At 34.3% G+C, this 26,090-nt stretch overlaps 2 protein-coding genes across 3 annotated transcripts in view; one reads left to right on the plus strand and one right to left on the minus strand.

Annotated features, from left to right (window-relative positions):
- The window catches only part of LOC126972416 (ubiquinone biosynthesis monooxygenase COQ6, mitochondrial), a 62,449-nt gene that overhangs the window by 31,149 nt on the left and 5,210 nt on the right, over positions 1 to 26,090 (minus strand). The gene's annotated exons all lie outside the window — the stretch shown is intronic.
- Positions 666 to 25,576, plus strand: LOC126972415 (transient receptor potential channel pyrexia). Of its 2 annotated transcripts, XM_050819133.1 has the most exons (15): positions 666 to 934; positions 2,399 to 2,456; positions 11,173 to 11,335; positions 11,555 to 11,774; positions 13,491 to 13,647; positions 13,897 to 14,031; positions 14,101 to 14,329; positions 14,515 to 14,760; positions 17,400 to 17,629; positions 19,781 to 19,919; positions 19,992 to 20,185; positions 20,940 to 21,099; positions 22,048 to 22,343; positions 23,019 to 23,216; positions 23,729 to 25,576. In XM_050819133.1, the coding sequence occupies exons 2-15, from the start codon at positions 2,448 to 2,450 to the stop codon at positions 24,110 to 24,112; spliced, it is 2,760 nt and encodes a 919-aa protein (XP_050675090.1). In that variant the 5' UTR covers positions 666 to 934; positions 2,399 to 2,447; the 3' UTR covers positions 24,113 to 25,576. The 2 variants fall into 2 exon arrangements, with proteins under 2 accessions (XP_050675090.1, XP_050675089.1); XM_050819132.1 differs by lacking the exons at positions 666 to 934; positions 2,399 to 2,456 and adding an exon at positions 6,366 to 6,504.

The following is a 26,090-nucleotide window of genomic DNA, read 5'->3' on the forward strand; positions in this document are numbered from 1 at the left end:
AAAAACATTGTCCGGGTCAGCACTTGTGTGTGCATAAACACTTGAACTATTACGTTATTGACCATAATTTCAAATACGAAACAATATTATGCATCATCCTTAGTCCTTGTAACACATAATATTAGTAATATACTTCGCTAGCTTTACTAGTTTTCTTGTTAATTATGTCGCAACAATGCATTACATCGCCACACAGCGGATAATATGTCGCTACCAGTATTGGGCAACCTACCCACTTTTATCGTACCTACTTGAAATTGAAATTTCTTTATTCATTTAGTTACAATTTGTACACCAATGAAAGTAAATTTCGATGCCATCAGTACAAGAGACTATCAGTAGGCCTTGTTCTGAGTAGAATCGGAAAGAAACTCACCAAGTTTTATCCTCCCTTTACAGTTTTCATATTATCCATACATTTTTATCATCTATACATTCATGAACTTTATAATACGCTTTCTTCATTAAAAATTTCCTTAATATGAAGCTTAAATTTATATACAGCACTACATTTATCACAACAAGCCAATTCTAATGTTCTCCTAATTTTGCCCACGTGTGTAGTGTTATTAGGCATAAATTAGCCAACAAAATATGTAAATAGCCCAAAGTTTATTTGTAAAGAGCGTGAGAAGGATATGATTCAATTGCGCTTAGTTTAAATTCGTCGTATGGTTATGAAGCACGTTCAGTAAACCGAATTATTAAACGTCGCATTATTTTCAATAATTATTTAAAAACTGCTCAGGATTCCCACCAACGCCAGATTGTTTAAATTGGGTCGCTCTTGCCAATGAGGTTAAACAAATATCAACTTATTCCGGTGAGATGTGCGCTGTGTTTTTCTGATGGACGCGGGTTAAAGACAGGTGTATTTGTGCAGGTGAAATAAAGTGTGTTTGTTATGTTGTGCAAAACCGTAGCTGAAACTAAGGTAAATATTTCATAGTTTGATTATAGCCTGCCGCCGAATCCACCATCATCGTCACCTGGACGTGTGGTGCCTGTACAATGCAATCTTCAATACAGGTACCTTCAAAGAAGCGCTTACACCTTCCTAAAACAACGACAATGGTCATGTGATTCTTCTGGTGTTTAAAGAGCGTACGGACGATTGGTGATGTAAGGTGGATGGTAAGTGATACGCCTAGTGTATTCCAACACAACCGTTTAGGATTCTCGAATAAAATAAAAAGTTTGAGCGGCATCGCGTAGACGAGTAGGACGTTCAGCTAATGGTAATTGATACGGCCTGCCTATTACAATGCAGTGCCGGTCAGGATTCTTGAAAAACCCTAAAATTCTGAGTGGCACTACAATTGCGTTCGTCACCTTGAGACATCTGATGTTAAGTCTCATTTGCCCAGTAAATTCACTAGCTACGGGGCCCTTCAGACCGAACACAATAATGCTTACACATTACTGCTTTACGGCACAAAAAGGCGCCAAATGACCCGTACTATCGTTTATTTGCATTTAGAAAACATAACTAGTCTGCTCTCCATATACTATCCCTGGTATCTCCTACTATCATTACCCCATTGATACAAGCTCTTTTTTTGGTAGTCTTCTGACTGTCTTCTGTCTGATCCTGGAATATACGCCTTAGTCGACCTTTTCTGATAGATCTCCACTGGCCTTGACACAATCTTTTCGACACTTGAGGCCAGACTACAAATTATATTATATATTCTCTAAAACTAACCTTACGTCACACTACAGCAGATTAAGACCGAGACTAGATGACGACCAGTATTCAGCTCTGAAGTCAGAAACGTTCGTTTCCAACCACGCTTGGATGTATCAACTATGCTCAACAGTTGGTCATGGTTTTGTTAACACGCTTATATTCACCATTTCAGGAATCATATCTTGAAACACCTGTGCGGAACTCTTCTACTAAAACATGGCTCAGTTATTCCTTGATAGCTATGCTCTCTCTTTGATGACTGAAGCTTCTGTAGAGCTTTGCTCAACTCGGTCATTCTGCTTGATAAAATGTTACTGCATTGTGCAAAACGAAAATTTTTTTCTGTGACCTCCCTCCTTATCTTAAGAAATTTCTATGATATTACCACCTTATTTACTTTACAATTGTGCAGTCAATCGTCTCGCTACATGACCAAAACACAAAAGCATTTTCGTCTCAATATAAATATTAATTTTGCACTTTACTTATTTTTAGTACTTAAGTTCCTAATTTTTCGTAACAATTTTTTATAAATTTTAGTTATATGTCTACATCTAACTTATTTCAACTAGCGATGACCTGTAGTTGGTCTTTTAAATTGTAATTGCAAATAGCAATCTGGCACAATGAGACGAAAAGCTTTGCTTTTTCAAGCAACGTAAATAATGTGTACTGGGAGAGTTTCTTACAAGGTTTCTTCCTTTTCAGAACACCATTTGTATCCGAAGAGGTGGCCAGTGCTTTGACACCAAGAAGAATGCAAAAGGTATCATTTTGAGAAATAAAATGCGAGTGAAAATAAAAAAATTATGTTCATTACTTTTTTGCCAATTTCTCTATGATTAATTAGACCATGACAAATATATCTAGATAATTAAATATCTTTAGAAAGGTATATAATATTGAGTATACCTACTGGGTTTGATATAAGCATTCTTATTATTGCAGTTCATGATTAAATATTCAAGGTGAATATTGAGAAGTAGTTATTGTTACACTCTCAAGTAAAATCACAATAGGTACGTGAAAAGCCGAATGGAATGAGCCGTTGGTTTACTCTGAAACGGGTTAGTGCCACTTTAAATGAAGACAGGAGAAATTAGTTTTAAAGTTTCAAAGTGGAATGATAATCTTTACAAATATTTTAATAACTTTTTACAAAAAATCTTACAGTTTACTTCTATAATTTTTTAATAGGAGGCTTTTATGTATCTTCTTTAATATGATTAAAAGAAGAAAATAATGGAAATGAATAGCAAAGACTTAATCGAAAATATTAAAAAAGGTGTCTGATGATGAAATTTTTAGCCGAAGTGTTAAATTATTTGCTAAGAATCGCAGCTTTTGTGTATAATATCACGGTAGCTGTTCGGCCGCGAAGCAATTTACCTACATTTTCAGATATGAACCATATTTCCTATTACAAACAAGAATATATATAGAGTCTATTAATAGAAATATTTTACTCAGACAATAAATAAGGCATGTTTTAAAATCGTGTAACGGGGGAAGGGATTGAAACTAATTAACGATAGGCAAAAATGTAATATAAATTAAATCTAAAAATCTAAAATAATTAGTCCTCATAGCCGATACATCAGTTCCAAAGTGTATGATATTGATTAAATAACTTTCTTCGCATGCTGGGCTTCATGACACTTGCATTCAAGCTATTTTGCAATTTAAGGAACATAATGCTCGATCCACGAAATTAATTATCGTGTAAAAGGAAACCGAGCCCACTACAATGATTTATTGCTTAAATATAACATTTTTCAGCTATATCAGCGCCGCACTATAACAGACTGTGTAACGTTAAAGAAGATATCTACTGGTGAGCTGACTTCTTCTGACCTCCTCAGTATCTCTGCTCATGCATTTCTTTTGGACTATCGTCCCGAAGAACAAACATAGGGTTTCGCGCGCCATTACACGTCCAAATTAAAATATTTATATTCAGAATAGGATGTGACATCACTCACTGAAGGTCAAAAACTGCCACAGAAGAAGAATGGGCGCAAGAAACTCAGCGGGCTTTTTTTTCATCAAAAAATATGTTTACAAAGTAATATTGTACAATTTAAGTCATTAATGTTATAGTAACCTTTACCACACAAACGTTTTTTAACAATTCTTTTGAATAACGTAATACTTTTGTTTTGAACATTTTCTGGGATCTTGTTGTAAAAGCATATGCATCGTACAGATGTGTAAATCGTATAACAATAATTGTTTCTTGACATCGACATATTTCCGCGCATATCGACATATTCCTCCGTTCAGACACGATTTACAAATAAAACTTAAATAGTTCTTATAGGTGCCCATAACTTATTTTAATTTCTTTGTACTTTTGTACCATAGTGAATAATCAAATTAGTTATTTATTTGAATGTTTGCGTGTGATGACTGTGTACCACTTTTATTTTTCTTTTTGCTAGCATGTGTGAGGACGCATTTATGTTTATATTTTGTATCTCATCCTACATTGATCAGTTCTTGTGATGTATGTTATGTTTCCTTGTAATAAATAAAAAAAAATAACAAAAAAACAACCGACTTCAAAGACACTATTCCAAAACAATAGATATAATATGCACTAAAAAGTATAAAAATAATTGCGCATTTATTTTTATTTTTAGTGAATCAAAACTACACTAATTAATAATTTGTCTAAATTTGTGTAGATCTACTAATTTTTTCAATGCAGCAATGAACGTAAGCGCATTGCAATTCTATTATTTCTCTATTATTCAGACATAAATTCTGCCACAGATTACATCCTTTCTGAAAGTCGTTAAGGAGTCCCATTAATCACCATTTTTGACTACGATAATTATTTAACCATATCGACGTTACGGTACGCGACTTAAATATCCGGACAGCATATAAAAGATTCGGCCTAGTTTCGTTAATTTGCTTCTAAGAATTGAAGAGTTCCGTTACTTTGTCATGGATTCATGGATGAACCTAGCCAAGTTCTCACCAAACCACCTTTGAAGTATATCCTTTCCAGTATAAAAAGAATTATCGAGATCGGTTCGCGCGAACATGAGTTATTCGTAAATTTGTCGCGCACATACTTCTAGCAAATTTAAGACTTTTATGGTGTTCTCATGGTTGCCACTGTCAGATCTGGACCAAATTACAATGGGACCACACGGGAAGCACCAGCTCTCAAATAAAAAAATAACTATCAAAATCAGTTCACCCAGTCGAAAGCTCTGAGTTAACAAACATAAAAAAACATACCGATGAATTGAGAACCTCCTCTTGTTTAAATTCGGTTAAAAAATAAGTAACAAGTCTGAAATTCAGTAAGTTTGAGATAAGTATGAGAAATTGTAAATATAAACGATAACCCACCATTACCACAGAGAAACAAGTTGTTAAGGGAATACAATTTAGGTGTCACTTCCAATATTTCTTTATAAGTCTAGGATATTTTCGTTTTATGCAGTAAAAAACTCGAGTTGTTTTTTGAATTTAGTTCCCCCCTTTTGAACCCCTTTCTGAATTGACTCTTTGGAACTGACGTATCGATGTCGTATGCTTGACACGTGATATCTACCGCGATTATCAAACGCATTTCTATCAGCACTTTAATATTTTTGTTCACCTGGTACGAATGAAGTATACGTTCGAAGGCGTCAGTCATGAGCATTACGTCAGTATATAATGTGACACGCATCATCCCCACTCTTTATACAAATAATATATTTCTTCACTTATAATAATAATAATAATTCCTTTATTTCAGGCTACAAGGCCCATAAAAAAATACCTTATAGTCTAACATACATATTATATATAACTTAAATCTACGTCACATTTTCGCGGTGATGTGAGGCGCGGGTTCGGTAGCTTCCGGCGGTCGGCGACGTCCGCGATACTAGCGGAACACGACCCTCTTCGGCCACAGCTTCACGTCCAGGAAGGTCGACATATGTTCTGTCGGGACGCGAACAACAAAAGAGTTGAAGTCTACTGCGTGACGCGTCACCAACTTTTCGACCCCCAACCGGAATCTTGTCTTCTCCACCAAGTACTGAACAATGTCCGAGGCCTTGGTGGTGTGGTGAAAGCGAGAGACGTAGATATACGTCGCTGGGATTACGGGACGCAGACTAGCAGGCCTCCTCTTCTTCCGCTCCACATTAATGACTTTATATATAATCTTAATAACTTAATGCTCGTCTAGTATTAATAAAAATGAGCGTTAGCCCAGCATGACGACTCAGTTTCTTTCAACACCCACAAAAATGGCTCTGCACGCCTAAAGTTCAAAAACTTGTCTTTTCCTATAGTGACCATCTAACAAACATCGTAAGTATGAACCTTTAATTACAAACGACACTATTATTCACAATCTTCATCCGTGAAGATAGAGATCCTCTTTGGTGATAACGCCGCATTCGTCACTAGACAATAGCGAGTCATCACCTGAAACCCTCTATATATACAAACAAAAATAAACCTAAAACATAATATTTACGTAAGTTTTTATCCTCAATAATCATTTCCCATGACAGACGCTGCATTCAATTCCTACTATTGATCTTTGAAACGTGTACAAACAAGTAAAAATATAACTTTTAATAAAGACCATTTATCAGAGTGACGTTTTTAAATTGTAGCGTGGGAAGTGGCGTCAGAAACAGACGATAGAGATACCTCTTAATAAAAACGATATTGTTTTCTGTCGTGACTCGTGTCGTACCAGCTTTAGTTTTCAGTTAAGCGCGGCCGGAGTGAATCCTGGACGATATGCGCAAGACATGAAACGCGTGCAAAAAACGTGCAAGAAGAAGCAGGTCAATATATCATACGCATATTTCAATTTACAATCTTGATGCCTTGCACATGCAGTGAAATAAATTAAAGTGAACAACAATAGCTAAGAATATTTCCAATTATGCAAAGTAAAACAAATGAACTGTAAATAATACCTATGTTTAAAGTTATTCATAGTGAGGTTATTTTAATAGTTTAGGGTGTAGTAAACATTTAAAGGCCATAAAATCCTAATGAATGATTACGTAGTCGGGTAATTTAATTAGGCAATAGGTAAGATGCTTTATCAGAATAGAGTGGAATGCTGTGTATATTTATATATAGTACGCCAAATATCTAATCGTTGTTTGGAAATGTATGTTTTTACATTAAAATGCTGTGTAAGTTAAAAAAATCATAAATTACTTTTTATTAATTTAAAGTGAATTCAAAAATTTTCTTAATATCAGTCTCTCATTTTAATATTTTTTTGATTATTTATATAATCCTATCTTTAAACAAAAAATACATAAGTAAAAAACTTATTGACAACAATACACATTACTCAATGTGGAGTGAATTTATCAGTTGCTAAGTTAAAAACAGAATTGTTGAGTTGATATTCAAAGACAGAGAACATAGAAGCGACGCGCCAAGTGGGTTAATATTTTTACTATTTTGGTTCACAATCTTAAAAATTCTTGAATTAAAATCTACGTGAAAGTATTATGAGAGGAATAGAACGTTTTCAGTATTTTGTAAAACTGATTGTAAGTAGATATTTTCGGTAACCTAAAACAATTTGAGTTAGTTCTTTTTGTACAAAATCAGTAGTGTCTTTGGTTTTTTGATTTCTGAAATGAAATGAAATTTATTTATTGCGTCGAATACAGTATTCATTATAGATCTTAAATTAATTGTACTGTCTTCTATTCGGCTAATTTAAATAAGCATGCAAAAAGTTTACTTACAATTAAAAAAAAATCCTTAACACTATATTTTTTTTTGTCAATTAACCATTTAAATAGGAGTCCAGTAAATCGTTTCTGTGGTAAATTTCTTATTTCTAGAGGTAAATGTTTAAATTATTTTATACACATTGCGTAGACTACTATTTAGGTATAATGTTGTTCTGGGACAGTGGCCATAAACCAGTCTATCCGGATATCTGGTGGAATGAGGATTCAATTCAATTGCCCTTTTAAATAAATGATTATTTTGTTTTACAAATTTACACGCTTCAAATGTAATATGTATATATACATATTGGGCAATGTCAAAATATTTAACTTTTTAAATAAGTCTTTACATGGATAGGTCGGACCAACTCCACATATACAACGAATACATTTTTTTGAGCAACAAATGCTTGATGTACTCCTGTGCCATTTCCCCAGATGAGAAGACCGTATCTGAGTACTGAAGCGACATATATATGGTACGCCATTAACGATAACTTATCAGAAGCAATTCTCCCGAGTCTTCTAAGGACATACATAAATTTTAGAGCATACTAATCTAACATCTAAAATAACACCTAAAAATATAGTACTGTCAACTTTTTCAATATTTATTACACTATAATTAATAATAAGATCAGTTTGTCAGAAAATTGCATATTTATATTTCGTTTTCAAAAAATTCACAACTAATTCATTATTATCAAGCCAATTAATAATAATTTTCAAAGTACAGTTAATGTTCGATTCATATTCATTAAAATTATCAATATAAGAGGACATGAGAATTGATATATCATCAGCAAACATAAAACAACGGTGTTGAGTTATTTTATCAAAGTCATTAATATAAATAATATACAACAAAGGACCTTAAACAGTTCCCTGAGGAACTCCACTTTTACAGTTGGAATAGGATGACTGATGAGTTATTACTTCTTGCTTTACGTTTACCATGTTTATTTGCGTACATTGCCTGCGTCCAATTAAATATGATTTAAACCAAGATAAAGCAGGGCCTCTTATGCCATACCTTTCCATTTTTCCTAATAAAATATCGTAACTTACGAAATCGAAAGCTTTGGATATGTCAAGATATAGAACACTTGCCTGTTTTTTGCAATCAAGATTCTCAGAAACTGACTTCAATAGGTTAAAAAAGGCAAGGGAAATGGATGTACCCTTTTGAAATCCATATTAATTTGGTAAATAATATTAAATTTTAGACAGTAATTTATTAGTCTTAAGTACATATATTTCTCGAAAATCTTAGCAAAGATAAGAGATAAGAGTTATTGGACGGTAATTAGATATATCTGATTTATTTCCATTTTTAAAAAGTGGTATTGTGCGCGACTCTTTCAACACATCCGGGTAAGTACCTACCTGTTACGAAGGGCAAATTGACCAGATAAGTCAACACACTTAGGATCGCAATTCCAGACTTCTTTAATATCTTTGTACAAATTTCATCTAGCACACAAGCATTGGTATTCTTTAGTGACTTTACTACTTCTGCAATTTCTAGCTCACTGAATGGCATAATAAAGAAAGAGTTAGGCACTAAGTCAACAACCCTAGCAGCATCAGCTGGGAAACTTATGGATTTAGGTTTGATTGGTAAATTACAAAAATAGTTATAAAATTCGGTTACCATGATAGATGGATCAGAAGTCTCAACATTTGAGGTTTTCAAGACTGAAACATCAATAAATTTTTTGCTTCTATGCCTGTAATATTCGAAACGGAGCATTTGCTTGACTTTACTACTATTTCTAAGCCATCCATCCTAAGTTATCCACTTACGCCCTGACAATTTATTGGATACTCTAATACGAATCTTAAGGAAGCATTGGTTGTACAGAAGACAAAAAAGTTCATTAAAACTATTGAAGGCTTTGTTTGTATCTTTTTCAGTTAAAATATCAGAAAAACTTAAACTTTGCAAATATGACACAAACTTGTTTTGATTTTATAAGGAAAAAATCTTTTTTTATAACATACCACTGCCTCAGAATTTCTGGTTTTCTTTTTACAGGAAAACGCACAAGTTGTGTAGTATTATGGTCTGACAGGTGTAAATGTTCAACACTTTCTATTAAGTCTTTTACATTACTTATTATAAGATCTATACATGATTTATATGTAAAGTTAAATTATAGGTATCCAAAACACTTTGAAGGTATTTTGACTCAGGTGTTTCCACTAGCGTATTTATGTTAACATCGCCTGTTATCCTATTTTTTTCCTTTTGCTACTATTAATAAGATCATGCAGTAAACACTCCAATTTATATAAAAAATTAAATGCAAATTTCTTATTACTATTGTATATAAAAATTATGATTAAGTCACAGCAAGTAACCTCAACAGCGCAGATCCCAAAAATATTATTTTCTAAGTATTTATCTGAAATATTTATTTGCTTGAACGGTATTCCCTTTTTTAACAGTATACATGAACCTCCTCTTTCAATATTATTTCTAGAATAAATGGCAGCAACATCGTAGTTGTGGATTTTAATATTATTTTCGTCGTGTTTTATAACAAAAGTCTCAGTAAGGCAAATGGCATCTGGGCTGATGCCCATGTCTGATAGTTCATGTATTGCAATTTCTATTTCCTCCTTCTTGGCTAGATAAAGACTGACTTTCTGCATATTTCCCATTGAATTTTAGTTGTAATTAATTTTTCGTTGTCTGGCACCCATAGTACAAACCATGCTTTATGATGCCTATATTAGGACAAGATAGGAACTTTGTGTGAAAGTGTGTGTTTATTTATTAAAATTAAACTTGTATTCAGAACTGAACCTAAATATGATTAAAATATTTTTGCACCCCACTATGACTACAACAAAACTTGAGTAAACTTTCAAAGAAATTAATTAGGCTTCTAGCCAACCATAGTAATAAAATTCAATACAAAGTTGTATTTGCTGGCGCCTATTCGAGTAGCGCGGAAAGCTTGACATGACCTGAGGAAGGTTGTCAAAATAATGACCACATTACAAGCATTTTCGACTTTCACAAAGAAGGACAACTACTTGACAAATTGTGGATATACGATACATTATTTGACCCATATAAATGAACTTAAATTGTTCCATTTAAATCATTTTACGCCCGACGCCTCATTCATCATTTTAAAAAAGCGTTGCAATCAAACGAAACTTCTAATGTCGATTTGTTTCATTTAAAATGTTTATTTATGTGTCGGCTTTCTAAAACGCCGTGCGTTTCACAAGCTGTGTTAAAATAATATTGGGTTTAATATATCTTGCAATTTATTGGTCAGAGTTGTTCTTTAAATTAAAAACTTCTTTAAGTGGCTTTTGAATTAAACTGAGCCGTGATGGCTATGTTATGCTCGTTTGGATAAAGTGGTCTGGAGTCGACTAAGCGAGAATAGAGAGGAGTCCACATTCGCCTATTGTTTCATTCAAACATATGCCGAAGTTATCATTTGTTGAAGTAAAACTTCTAGGTAATTACTAAAAACTACTAATTTTGATTTTAGATATAACATCGTTTATTTCGTCATACATAACTTGGTATCTTTCTACTTTGAATTTGAGTGAAGTATCATCCGCAAACAATATGATCTTGTGTTTTTTATTTTCTTTAAGGTTAGGAAGATCATTTATGTAGTTAGGAATGAGGAATTATCCAAGAATAGACTTTTGCGGTACCCCTATTATTAAAATTAAGGGATTAATAATATTTGTATTTATTAATCATATCAATTTAAGGGGTTCCACGAGAGAAGTAGAAGGTGGAGGGATGACATCAGCGAGGTGGCCGAAGACTCAGACGAGGGGGAAGTTGTGGACATATCAAGCGATGAATCGGCACATGCAGCAGATCTCGGAGACAGGATACGGGTGAAGCCATCCAGAGACATCTGGGAATTGGGTAGGTATCCTTTAGTCATCCGATAGTGAAGTTTTTATCCACAGAGATATGATTTTCCGATATCCTGAATAATACTGGTCGATAAATATCACTCGTGTATAGTCTGAAGTGATATCCTTATTCAAGATATCCTTGTAGTAATGAAATTCCATTTCCATCGAGAAGTTATCACTGAAATCTATATATCTAACGCTATTTAAACCAATGGAATATTTACAGAACAAATAATAACTTCACTGAAAAAATTGCCGTATGCTGAAGAGATATCTTCGTTACTAGAGAGCGGGCACTGTGAAGAGGCCATTATATTAGCATCGCAAGCAGACGATGTTGGAATACGGACAGCGGCACTTTGGGCCTGTTGGATGGGGAAGAGCTCCGTACTCCATAAACTGTTAAAGTTGGGAGCCAAGGCTAGCTTCGTAGATGACGCTGGAAGGTAAATTTAAGCACAGAGACGGTTCGGTAAATTTATGGGCAGATTTAACGCATATTTAGTAAGTAAGAATACTTAGTAAATATTCAACAAAATACTTGTCAATTACTAAATGCCTTACACGAGTAAGTTAAATTAATAAGTAAAACACAAGAGTTATTGAGTACAAACTTACAGTACAATACAGTAGATGATTCAATCTACACATACCGTAAATAAAATAAAAGCATTAATCGAACATTAAAAAAAAATTTAAAAACATTAATAAAAAAATAAAGAAAACATGAAGCAGACTTCCCGGTGAGAGGATCATCCAGACACATCAAGTAGCGCCCGTTCAGGAGCATGACGCATGGATCAGCCAACGCCTGGACCATATTTTAGAGAAGGGAACGACCCACGACCACATCGCCGCCACAAAGTGGCGTTAAGCGCGCATGACGATGCCCTTACACGAGAACTCTACCAAATAACTAAAAATAATGTTCACCTACCTACATATATTATGCAATACTCACTAAATGCCTTTTTTCACAATTTGACCATTTAATTTAAATTTAGATAAAATAACTCATAGTTATTATTAAAATTAATTAAAAGCTTAGGCTTTCTTATCCATTTGAATTATCTAACTGTAATTACATTTATCAATCTGAGACAGACATGTAACAGCCCAGCAGCTCAGCTCCAAGGGTTATTTTACTTGTTACATTTGTTACAGATATTTTGTAGTACCCTTTTGTACACTTGTGGAAACGTCGTAACCAGTCAGCCACGCCTTGACATTAGCTCCTCAGTATTTTAAATATTAAGCCACTCGCTAACGCCTACATTGACATATCAATATTATTCACACATTATCGGGGTGTAGTAGGTGGTAGGTATATCCTATGTGGCTGTCATCAATCGATTTATATTCGAGAAATGCTACGGGATAATTTGTAATGATACCAATAACTACCAAGTCTCACAATAAAACGGTAGACGGTATTGAAGTCCTATAACAATTTCAAATATCTTCATTGACTTCTTTCTTAGTCTTGGCTTTAATTATAGTTAACAGCCGATATTTATATTCAAATACAATCCAAATTGGCGATCGGAAACTGAAATTTTAACCGCTTCCTGCTTTTGGCATTTCGATAAACGATTATGGTAATCACTTTTTCAATCCATCTATTGGATGCCGTATTTTTATTTGCTAGCTTGTTATTTGTATGAATGTGGTAGACAAGCGTTTCCTAAACTAATTTCGTTTTTTTATGCCTATGTAATTTCAAATTAATATTGACATATTGATCTGCATATCAATATGTCAATCTAAATTTCAAATTGATGATTGCCATAAAATCCGGAAAGAAGCCATTAATAATCTTTCATATTTAAGTTTATATTGACTTCTACTTGAATTATGGCTATGACGCATTTCATCGCTTTCTTTGTAAGAATATTATTCAAACTCAGAAAATCAAACCCGTTTTGAAAGCTATATCTAGCTGTATATATAGCTTAAATGAATCACCACTAATCAATAGTAATGTATTAAACGTGTTGTCAAACAAAACTCTCCTCCGAGAATACCTAATCGAAATCTGGAAACCATAAAGAAATGCAAAAGTGGAACACATTTCCTGAGCGGAAAAATAATTCACTGTCATTATAAATTACCGAAACTATTTTGGATTATATAAGAGTAAGATATATTAATATTTTTTCTAGGTCTTGTCTACATTTAAGTTGTCTCGTGGGTAACGACGAGTGTGTGAGAATGCTGCTGGAGTCTGGAGCGAACCCGAATATGTGGGATTCTACAATAGAAAGAAAAGCTACTCCGTTGCATTGCGCTGCTAGTACCAAATCCCTAAATTGTGTGAAGGTACAAGAGACATCGACATTTTTTATATTAAAAACTTATTTTTGCACGATGTGCAACACCTATGGCATGAGGTTAAAAAATAAATATATCCTATATTATAATATATGACAAAGAGCGGGCCGCATGATTTTTTTTTGCATAAACAATTGCCCTGTGTACTTAAATGTCCTATGATATACGGGAGCAATTTGAAAATTGTATCAAATTTTTTTCCTTCTCAAATAACAATTCAAATATTTTATGTTTTAGTTACTTTTGCATCATGGAGCTGATGTTAATGCAGGCCTGACCGAACATTCTCCATTACATTATGCAGTATTAAGTGACGCCCCGGAAATCGTAAGTGAATTGCTAGAAGCCGGGGCTTGTCCAGATACACCACAGGTAAGTCCTATGAAATATTAAGCTGTAGTGTTTGTTTGGCCGTCCGGTAAGATATCCTTGTTGTTTTAGGTTTTTACAGAAACTCCATTACACGTAGCAGCATCATTAGGATCGGCATCTTGTGTGAAGCTCTTGCTGGATGGTGGAGCTGATGTCAGGGCTTCAATGGGTGCAGGAAGAGCTACAGCCCTACATTTAGCAGCAGTTGATGGCCACGCAGAATGCGCACGGTTACTTTTAGATCATGGTGCAGCTATTGACGGGCCTAACTCTCGAGGACAAACTGCGCTGCATCTTGGTAACTCATATTTTTAATAACAAATGGCTTCTCAGTTAGTATTTTATTAGCGTTCTATACTCGAAGGGTAACCCATGGATAGAGGACAACTGTCAACGTCACGAAGTTGTCTACATTTTCACAGCTGTCACAGTGTATCTATTCGTATAAATGATCTGAGATAAGTAAAAAAATTATAATTACAGCGGCGTTGGCCCAATCAGTGGAAGTAGTGGAGCTTCTCGTTGATAGGAAAGCAAACGTAACAGCACAAGACATGGATGGCCGCACACCTTTACATGGTGCAATAGTTCGGGGAGCTCGCGCCTGTGACGTCGCCAGATTGCTGTTGTCAGCCGGAGCTGACCCAAATGGTCCAGATCATTTTGGATACACCCCGCTGCATATAGCAGCTCTTAATGAATTCTCTGCCTGCGTTTTGCTGCTACTGGGTAAATAAAACTATAGATTTATCAAGTTGATTGATGCTACTAATTCTGTAATAATAAATGGATAGCCGTTTTTTTTCTTCGGTTATGCTGCGAAACCTTCTGAACCGATAGGAAAAATACTTGTAACATAAGATGCAGCGTGTTTCGAAGAAGTTAGTATTTGATCTAAGTATTTGTGATTACTTATATGGAGAAATGGTGAGGACATTTTTAACTAAGAAAAAACTGTATAATCGAAATACAAATAATTCAGTCAATGACATTTCATTACATATGCCAATTCATACAATGAGCGGGTGCGGAGTCAGTACATAATTTATATGGCAAAACATCGTTTGCCGGGTCGGCTCTTGTATATTAAAAAGCAGTTTGTAAGAAGTGACTTATTGTCACTATCCACAGAGGTTGAACCAAGTGATTCAAAATTGTGTGAAACGAAGAAATAAAATAACGTTGAATATCAAACTATATGATGTTTCAAATTTACGAATTCATATAAATTATTTCAATGGCAATGATATTTTTTCTCTACATGAAATGAAATACTAACTAATGTTGGTAGTAAAGTCGGGTTGATATTATCGCTTAGACAAAATACCGCGTCAAGACGTTTGGAAGTGCTCTAGATTTTGAAATCAAAAGCTTGGGATGCAATGCATTTTCACTTCAGCAAATCATTAAGAAATACTTAATTAATTAAATATAAATAAATAAATAAATAAATTCTTTATTTTGCTAGAAAACATGTAACAATGGGTGTAAGTAGTTTTAATGTATCAATGTTATCGGCCATTTCTGGCATGCAAAATTATTATTAACAAAATTCTAGTTATTATTATAATTGATTAACAAACTCTATATTTTAAGCACTTAGGTTAATTTAAATTATAATTATTATTTTTAAATGTCATTATTTAAAGACTAGAATTAATATATATTTAAAAGTCAATTTAATTTAACCTAATGTGTCAACATTTCATTTATGGAATAAAAACATTTATCTATAAGCCATGTAAAAAGATCCTAATACGCGTAAGCTTGGAGGGAGTTTATTAAATATTTTTATACACATGACATAGCTACATTTTCCGTAGGATGCATTATGAAATTTGTGTGCAATCACCAGTCTGTCACCGTTTCTTGTATTTCTCGGATAAATATCTCTTGCTTTTGTAAATAAATGGTCATGTTGTTTGACAAAGATACATATTTCGTATATATACATACAGGGAAATGGAAGAATACGTAATTCTTTAAACAGTGGTTCACACGAATCTAAGTAAAAAGCTTCTGTCATAGCTCTTAAGCATCTCTTTTGGGCTATGAAAGCCCTATTAGCCTCGCTAGAGTTTCCCCACAAGATTAGTCCATATCGAAGTACTGATGCGACATAACCATGATAAGCTGCCAGGACTGTACTTTGTAAAGCCGTTTTACGCAATCTATACAACACATAAACATATCTATCAATTTTTTGGCATACCATGTCTACATGCTCTTTCCATTTTAGATTTTTATCTAGAAGTACTCCTAAAAATTTAACATGCAAAGCTTCTTCTATTTGGGTATTTGTGTAATTTATCTTAAGGCTATAGTTATTAGAGCGGTTACTTAAACTAAATTGCATAAATGAGGTTTTTTTAATATTAACTTGAAGATTATTATCCTCTAGCCAATTTACCACTGTATTAATTTCATTATTAATTTCACTTTCATAAATATCAATCTCATTTTTATTATTACATGTCATAATTATTGATATATCATCGGCAAATAAATAACAGTCATTTTTTGTCACACTAGGCAGGTCATTAATATAAATTAAAAATAATAATGGTCCAAGGACGCTTCCTTGCGGAACACCAAATCTATTTAATTTAAAGTTTGATTGTTGGGCAATTATGGTAGCCTTTTCGTCGATAGAATTGATCTCCACACATTGCTTACGGTCTTTTAAGTAGGACTCCATCCAGTTAAGAGCTGGTCCTCTAACGTAAGTAAATGGTACGTAGATCGTGTCCATATTATTTTAATGAAGGTATCTTTTTTAACTGTTACCTTTGACCACAAGATTACGTTCAAGACGTTATAAGAACAGGCTGGCAATATCTAATTAAAGCATCTTTAAGTGTAATTTGTCGTTTCAACATATTATTTTAATAAAAATTTCTCATAACACTGAATTAAGATATTTTTCAATACAGTTGTTAAGCATGGCGTACTCTCAGAGGCCTATGATTCGAAAATTTAATCTTTCCCATAAGAATGTTTCTTTAATGCGGTTGTGACTTTCTTTTACAAGCTCCATCATTACTTTTACAGATTAGTTTTCAATTTATTAAGTCAATTAGAAAAGTTTTGTGTCCTCAATAAAATAAAATCGGATAGATTTTGTACGAAGAAAACTTAATAAGTCCGTACGTCTTAACATTGAATTCTCAGTTCTTTTAAATGGTTGTTTATTTACTTAATTTGGTATTCACTATTTTCAACAACGATATTGAAAAACGTTATAAGCAGGTGTGTAGGATATACAAACTCGTCATATTTAAAACCCTCGCCTTCCGCTCGGGCTTGTCAATAGCGGCTGGTTTGCGCCAACCTATTTACCTCCCTTGTATCACAATGTATTATTTCAGATTATGGTGGTGACGTTACATTACGTACAAATGGGGGTATTTCAGCGTTATCATTTATAGTACGTCGAGTGCCTGATGTTGTTCCTCGATATCTGTATAAGTTGGATGATGCAGTTCACGTCAGCGAGCATGAACTGGGTGACGTAGACTGTGAGCTCACTATCGACTTCCGACCTCTTGTCCCCAGTCTAGCAAGAGGTGAAGCTGAACTGTTACTGGCTTTCATTGAGGTAATTAAAGACAATAACGGGCTTAAACTAGTTCTAAGATATGCCATCGATATTTAATACGCAAGCGGCGGACCTGCGTTGTAATAGGACTTAGGTTATTATGAGTGCTAATTGTTTGCACGACGACGGATCAACCACGTAGCAAGAGTAGAAATTGCTAGGAGCCCGCGTAAAAGGAGGCCTCGCATATTTAAACCCACTCATCTCTGTGTGACAGAATTTTTTTTGTGAAACTTATTAATATGTAGTATACTAAATTTAGTTGATGTCACAAAAACTTGAAATGTCACGTGTCACTTTTCCTACAAAGACAATCCACGCCAGACATTCAGTAACCGACAATTTTCAAATACCAATATTGATCAAGGGCTCTTTGAAATATTAGCTACGGGTCCCGCGCTTGTTTGATCCGGCACTGCCTATAAATATACCAGATAGTTCGGCCATGAGTTGTGCTTCAAAAAATTTATTTATTTTATGTACACTTAACAAAAGTTATATATATATTAATTCATGTCTCAGCAATAAATAAAAATGGATTCTATTCGGAATGACAGCCTTTGCCATTGCAGGCATTTAATCAGTCTGGCTACTAATTTAGTTTTACTTGTTCTAGAGACCTTAACAATTCTTTGTCTGATATCTTGTAGTTTAGAGTAGGAATATTTTTGTTATAGGATATTGGCAAATTCAGGCTTTAACAGCCTTTGAAGTCTTTTTAGTTCTACAGCTCGCAGCCGCCCCGATCTTTTGTGGTCTTCGACAGAGGATGTATAGGTTAATGCTATCGATAGTACGATATAAGAACACTTTTTGACTGTGACCTGTGTCTTAAATAATTCCGATAGCTCAGTACCCACTTTGTGAAAGTCAATCACTGTAATCATGTTTTCATCAAAATCCCATTCCATTATTGTGAGTTAATATTAACCTCGAAAAAATTCTGAGATGGCTGATGATGATCAATATTAAATAAATGCGGACCGAGCGAAAAAAAAAAGAAGTTTTTAAGTTGTAACAATATCTATGGATAGACTTGTTACATTACGTTTCAGTATGTTTGCAACGCTTCGGATATTGAAGGAATTTTATAGCAATGTGTGTAAAATGATGGCAATGCGAATAAACTAACTATCTAATAGTGAAAAATGGACGCCATATATTATAATAATTAAAATAAACAGAGTTTTGTAAAAATAAGAACGACCGACGAAATAAAATATTTTGATTGGTATAGTTGCAGGTTATGGAAGAGCTCCGTAGTTAGATATATATACATCTTATTAAGGCGAAGGGTAAACACAAAAACAAGGTGTCATTAGACAAGTTTTGTGGTGAAAATATAGCATTTGGAGCTATGAACACTACTTTATCCTATTACACATACCCTTAAATCTTACTTGTAGGTCGCTAATGCTTGCTGTTGGTTAAAGTTAATACTTCAGAGCTATTATGAAGTACCAGTTTTCTTTGCAGTTAAACAAGTTTTTTCTCGGCATGATGCATTTGTTTAGTATACTACTTTCATAAAAGTTGTTCTTATAGCTTTTACTTTTTTGTGTTGGTACATTTATTCAGATTAGTAATCAATAATGAGGATTATAAGCAATTAAACTGTTTGCGCCTGTTAAAACGTTACATTTTCGACGCAAGAATTTTGAAAATATTGGCTTTGTTACCTAGGAGCCGTGAACTCATATCGCTCAAGGTCGCCGGCATTTAGTGTCGCCTTAACGCGATGCTTCACGTCTACCGTCAGATTACTATTAGATCACTATTTACTCTCTAGTGGTTTATGAGTCAACTGTGATACGACATGTATAACGCAGCTACGTCACTTCTACTACCTTCTTAATTAGACATCCATAATATGTATATACTCCAATAATCATACACATACACACACAACACACACCGTTACACACACATGTAACCATATTGTGTTCAGTTTATAGTCAGGTAGTCGGGTTAGTCTATAATATAATAATAATGATGTATACAAACGCGGTAGATTACATGAGCATAAGAAAATCAAAAAATAAATAAGTACATATGTCATGATAAGTGCTGGTGACGTGTTAACTATTGGATTGCACTATTGAATCATTCATATTTGATGTGATGTTATAATATACAAATATCCTGTTTCAGGTAGGTCGCAAAGATGTCCTAAAGCATCCTGTTGCAGAAACATTCCTCTTTCTAAAATGGCGTAGGATCAGGAAGTTCTTTGTGCTCAGCTTTGTTTATCACGCATTATTTATATCTCTATACAGTCTATACATCTTACGTAAGTATTCTACTGGTATTATAATTTTCATATGAATCTTGCATATATGTTAATTCAGTGTTACTTTTTCAGAAATGTTCCTCTGCGAGGATGTCACGTGCACCATACCATCTTACTTACGACCTATACAATATTTCATTCTCCTACTTAACATCTGCTTCATGTGCAAGGAGATATTTCAAGCATGTTTAGATTGGTCAGCATACATTAGGCAATGGGAAAATTGGCTGCAAATACTTATAATCATCGGCGTATTTCTGTGCACTGTAAGTATGGGCTGTTTTCTTTACGAGAAAGTCATGCATCATAAAGTGGTAGTAGTAAAGTTTGTTCTCCTTCAAATCAAAAATAAACAGCATGAATAAATAAAATAAAAAATCAAAATATGTCCTATTTAATAAAATTAAAATATTTTTAAACTCGCTTTCCAATTCAATCTTTTAGTTTCTTTTCATTTTCTACTATTTTTGGATGATCACTTTTAGACCTATAACAAAAGGAACCGGGTTTTCTACAGCTACTGTCATCAGCTCGACTTGGTAGGTACCTACTGAAAATCAGTGTTGGAAATCATTTCCAAAAAATACTGAGTGGGTGTCCTTTTCATGACGCCGTATTTTTTTTATTCAATGTTAATTTTGCTATGTGTATATGTTTTGTGTTGTCATGAATAAATGCATACTTTACTTTACTAGTTATTAGTTTGCTATATTGCTTAAGAAGGCACATGATTTCAAACGGCCTTACAAATAAGCATGGTATAAGGTTACACCTAACAATAAACCAAGTATATGCATGTTCACTGTATCGCGGACAACACTGTCAATATATTGACATTTCTGAAGTTTTCCAAATGTCAAGCAGCCATGCAAATAAAGGCGGGAAACATAAGTCCGAATATAACAATCGTAAAATTTGCATATCATTCTTAATTTACGCTCAGGTATAAATTTATGCCAATTTTATTTGTAAGGCCGCAATAGTTTAATGAAAATGATATGTTTTTATATTGGATTGCAGGTGCCAACTTGGTTTATTGATAATGGTGAAGCCAGGAAGAACACGTCGACTTGGCAGCACGACATTGCAGCTATTACAATATTCTTTTGTTGGTTAGAATTAATGATGATAGTCGGGCGGTTTCCAACTTTCGGGCTGTATGTACAAATGTTCACAACAGGTATGTCCTTATAACGTTTTAGATTTTAATAAAAAAAATATACGTGTATGCATATAACTGTGGATATCAAATACTCGTTATTGCTTACTTGAAAAATAAATGAACTCGTTTACTGGTGTAAAGTTACATCCTACACGCACCTGACGTAGTGAAACGACATTATTGCGCCGCAAGCACTGACTGTGTTTGACAATATCTCTAGTATATAAAATTCTCGTGTCATGGTGAGTGCATATTGGGTAGGTCTGAGAATGGTCCATACGACGGACGATTTTTTTATTTTTTTTTTTAATGTTTTTGACATTTTTTTTTTAATTTGTTTGATTATGAGTCAGCATTAAAAAATACATACAACTTCAAATTTTCACCCATCTACGATCAACAGTTACTTTTGTATCGCGATTTTAATATCGGCAATACAACGTTTCTTGGTTCAGCTAGTAGTATTATAACTTTTAGCAGCTCGTATGGACCGGACCTGTGCACATTGTTAGAATATGACAGTGTAAATAGTTACTGAATTATTTGGTGTCAATCAAATTTGGGAATAGCAGGTTAGATGCATAGTACCGTTGCACATAATAAAATGAAATTAAAACATGTGTAATTTTAATGTATTTTGTATTGTTTTTGCATAAAAGATACATTTGTATTATTATTTATTTTACCCGACGTTTCGTGACGTTGCAGGCTCAACTTTCAGGGGGATTGTTAAATAAAATAAATACTAATAAAAATACAACTTCACGCAAACACACTAGGTGTATAAACCAAAAAATACAGCTACAATTACACGCGTTTTAATTCTATAAATAGTATTTTATTTAAATAATTGCATCAAACGAACCTACTCAAGGAATGTATAACATATAAATTTTAGTGACACTTACATCGTTATCACTAAGCATGTACAAATTTATTAACACTTTATAAATTTCACATTTTCAGTCACAGTTAACTTCGCAACATTTCTCATGGCGTATAGCTGTCTACTAATAGCGTTTGGATTGGCGTTCAGCGTACTATTTAGCAACTACCCTCCGTTTCACCTACCAGCAGCGCTAATTAAGACTGTCATGATGATGTCCGGCGAATTGGAATACGAAGATATATTCTACAGCGATTGTGCTGGCTCCAAGATACAATATCCTTTCACAGCGCAGGGCATGTTTTTAATATTTGTCCTCCTCGTCACCGTCATATTAACTAACCTATTAGTGGGGTTAGCGGTGAGTGATATTCAGGTATGTATACATGATATTTATCCACAAAATTACACTAAAATTGTCAGGGGTTCTTCGGTAATGTAGTCTGTGACCTCTACTAGTACTAATAAACATTTAACCACCTGTGTTAAAATTAAGACGTATGGACATATTAAGTATAAAAAAACACATTTCACTTGGATGATATCGCTATAAAAAGATTTGGGATTTTTATGGAACCAGGAATAGCAGGTAATCATTAGCTCATCGAAAACCTGAAGTAGGTATGTAGACGATCTCGCCGTTCTATTAACGTGCCCATTTGAAAATGAGTTAAGAAGCCTTATGATACCCGCTTTGAAGATTACTGAATAGCAGTGTATGCCACTTCCAATGTAAGTGTGTAGCCATCTAGGCAGCAGCAGCTGCTATACTAGGAGGGATAGTACATGGCTCCAAGGTCAGAGTTCTCGCCGATAGTATGGCGATGCTAACTGCACCATTTATACGAATGATTCACATTTCTTTCCAGCGTGTGAGACCGTTTTCATAATATTAGCGGGTATAAAAGTAGTGATGTGAAACGAGTACAGCACATTTCAGTTCAGAAACTCCATAAAATTTGGAAGTTTTAAACAAATTTTCTATAAATTAGCCCCATGCGGAACATATGGCTACAACATATTTTTGTTCCCATTTACATTATTATTTCAGGCCCTTCAAGAAAGTGCGTGTTTGGACCGACTAGTGCGGCAGACGCAACTTGTTGGACATCTTGAGAGCATGTTATTCAGCTCACTGCTTACTTGTGCACCAAAACAGTTGTTGTCGGTTCTACGTTGGGGAGCCTTGTTGACAGCCTCTCATATGCGGACACTGAATATTCGACCAAATGACCCCAGGGAAAATAGGGTAAGCTACTTAAAAATATGTGATATTGGTTTACTTATAAAAATACGGGCGATTTGAACGAATAAATGGCATTGTAACCAATAGTTAAAATAATTCAGTGCTAGAGTACTTTAAAATCCTCAAATCCGACTGAAAACGAAGGCCTCGTATACAATCTAACAATAAAAATCTAACTAAAAATAAAAAACCCGACACAGAATATTTCCTCCCTATTCAGTCAGGATATGCCGAGATCGAAACCCTGATCTTTGAGTATTTAACTGATCATTTTTGGTCGGAGCTGCAGTTGTACTAATCGCACTCATGATTGTCTCGCCCACGTTAGCACGACGGTATATTATTATTTTAGAACTCTTAAAATTTTAAATAGGTCTTAGTTAATGTTTCCTCTAAAGAGTCTCATGCCTTGAAGCTTCAATTTAAAAAGTATAAATACTATATTAGATTTGTCTATTGTTAGTTCTGCTCATATGATAACACTGCAGAATCCTAAAGTTAATAAAATGTTTCAGATACCAAGAGATCTTATCGCGGCGGTGTACAAATTAGTATCCAGTCGAAAAGACACCAAGAAAAGTATCCGACGGAATAATAAGTACGAATTCCGTATTAGAAAGTCCAAAGACGAAGAGGACGTCGAGCGGCAGATTGTTAAACGTAAGAGCTATTTGTACGACCGGTTCTCTTTCGAAAACCAACACGTTGAAAGAAGAAAACGTACCGTATCTGAATCGAATAGGAATCAGCCAATGTCGAATACAATAAATGCGATACAAGAACTCTGCATAGTGGAGGTAAAGAATCAGTTGACAGATTTGACAAAGAAAATAAATAAGCTGGTTGAAACGACTGACACTAGATTGAGCTTGTTGGAGATGAAGTTAAATCAGAAGTAGACTGCATATGTTTTTAAACTTTTTTCATCGCGACTTTTGTAATTATTATGACAGGTAATCACGATATATATTAATTTGAAGCCGATATTTCGATCCAATTGCATGAATCGTGGTCACGACGGAACTAAACTTTTTGTTGCATTTGTACTCTGCAGTACAATGGAACAAAAAGGCCCGAAAGGTTGGTCGTCGTCAGTAGCGTGAGTCGTGAATTAGGGAATCAAAGGCCGAACAGATTTATGTACTTTGAGTGTCAATGTGTCAAGAGTTCCTCGCCACCTCCACACCGCCGTGACCGCGATTCATGCAGTTGGATCGAAATATCGGCTTGGAATTAATAAAATGTATATCGTGGGTACCCGCCCTAACAATTACTAAGTAGACTACATCTTATTAATATTACTTGCGACGACCCGCTCGTCCTTTGCGTGTCTTCTGTTGGCACGTTCTAAGGAACAAACCTCATTTTCAATGATAAAACTCAATGGGTAAAATGTTAGACCATTTTTACTTTTGATCCCGATCACCTAGAAACCCAAACTCAACGATCTATTATCTATTATGGTTGCTGAGGAATAATATGTTCAACGTCATCTTTGTGAATAATATGTATAGATACTATAACAGCAGTAAAAATAGCTATACTTATGTGCAGTGTAAAACCGGGACTGTACCTACTACCACAATACCGCCAATCTCTGCTTCAGTTTCTAAGTTTGAAGGGTGTGTGTGCCAGATAAATAACAAGCAGATCTGACATTCTTTATCTTTAAGTCGCAGGGTTACAATCCTTATTACTTTTTGTGTTAAAAATCAATTCATATTCAAATTTAATTTCCAAACCAAATCTAACAGACTAACCTCTCAAGATACGTCCCAGTGCTTTGATAACTGAGGAAACGTCTAAATAACGCATTATCCTCGGTATGATTGCTCAAATCTCGAGTTGTGTCGCCACAGAATCTACATTACAATTGATAACCTGCTCTAGAGTTGAGAAAAACATATCACGATTTATGGATAGTGGGTCATTCGGACAATTGGCTAAGTGGTAAAGCCATGGGGAATATCCCAAAAAGTGAAGTATATCACTTAAATATATTAAATTTATATCTAGTTACTGATGATGTTGTTAAAAACATGGACTATGATGGTATTGCAGCATTAATTCGGCTTATTCCATCATTTACTTCTATAATATAAAATAATATAAGTTGTAAGGTAATACATAAGAATGTTTCTGTAGTTTGAGTCTTTTAAATGTATTGCCAAATAATCAAAAGGTTTGTTATTGTAATTTGAAATTTTCTTAAGCTGGTTAAAATGTCTAATGATATTTTATTACGTTAAATTAAAAAAAAATATAATAATTTGTTAATTTTTGAGTCTGAATATATTTCTATTGTTTTTAGAATGTAAATAAATGCTAGTTAAGATTTCAACAATATATTTTTTGGTTAATAATAATGGAGTTTTAATCCATAGAATATTTCCGCAACCTTAGATTGTCGGCAGTTTCCGCTTTAAATGTGTTTTCAAAATCTTATTTTGAAATGGGCGCTAGCGTGTCCACACAAGTCGCATCCCACAACAGGAGTCTTCCACGATCCAGGGAATATTGTCATCGTCCGTGAAATACCATTCAGCATGTTCACGGTAGCAAAAGCCCTATGAATGACGTTGATTGAGGCGGCATGGAGGGAAAGCCTGCACTGCGGCGGCAAAATAAGCGGTGGTGTCACCTCCGCAAAGGCACATAAGGGCAGCAGAACATAGCGGCACATAGGTAAACAGACCTAAACATCAAAACTGGAGTTCTCGAACAAAATAGCAACTTAGATTTAAACAATTTGTTATGTTTTTAAAGTGATAACCCTCACTTCTGGGATTAATTATTACACAAATAAAGTTTGAAAACCAAATTTTATGAACAATGCGGGACTGCAACCTTTCGCGTTCCATGCGAGCGCTTTTCCAA

Source organism: Leptidea sinapis, chromosome 26 (assembly GCF_905404315.1).
Source record: "Leptidea sinapis chromosome 26, ilLepSina1.1, whole genome shotgun sequence".
Taxonomy (NCBI): domain Eukaryota; kingdom Metazoa; phylum Arthropoda; class Insecta; order Lepidoptera; family Pieridae; genus Leptidea; species Leptidea sinapis.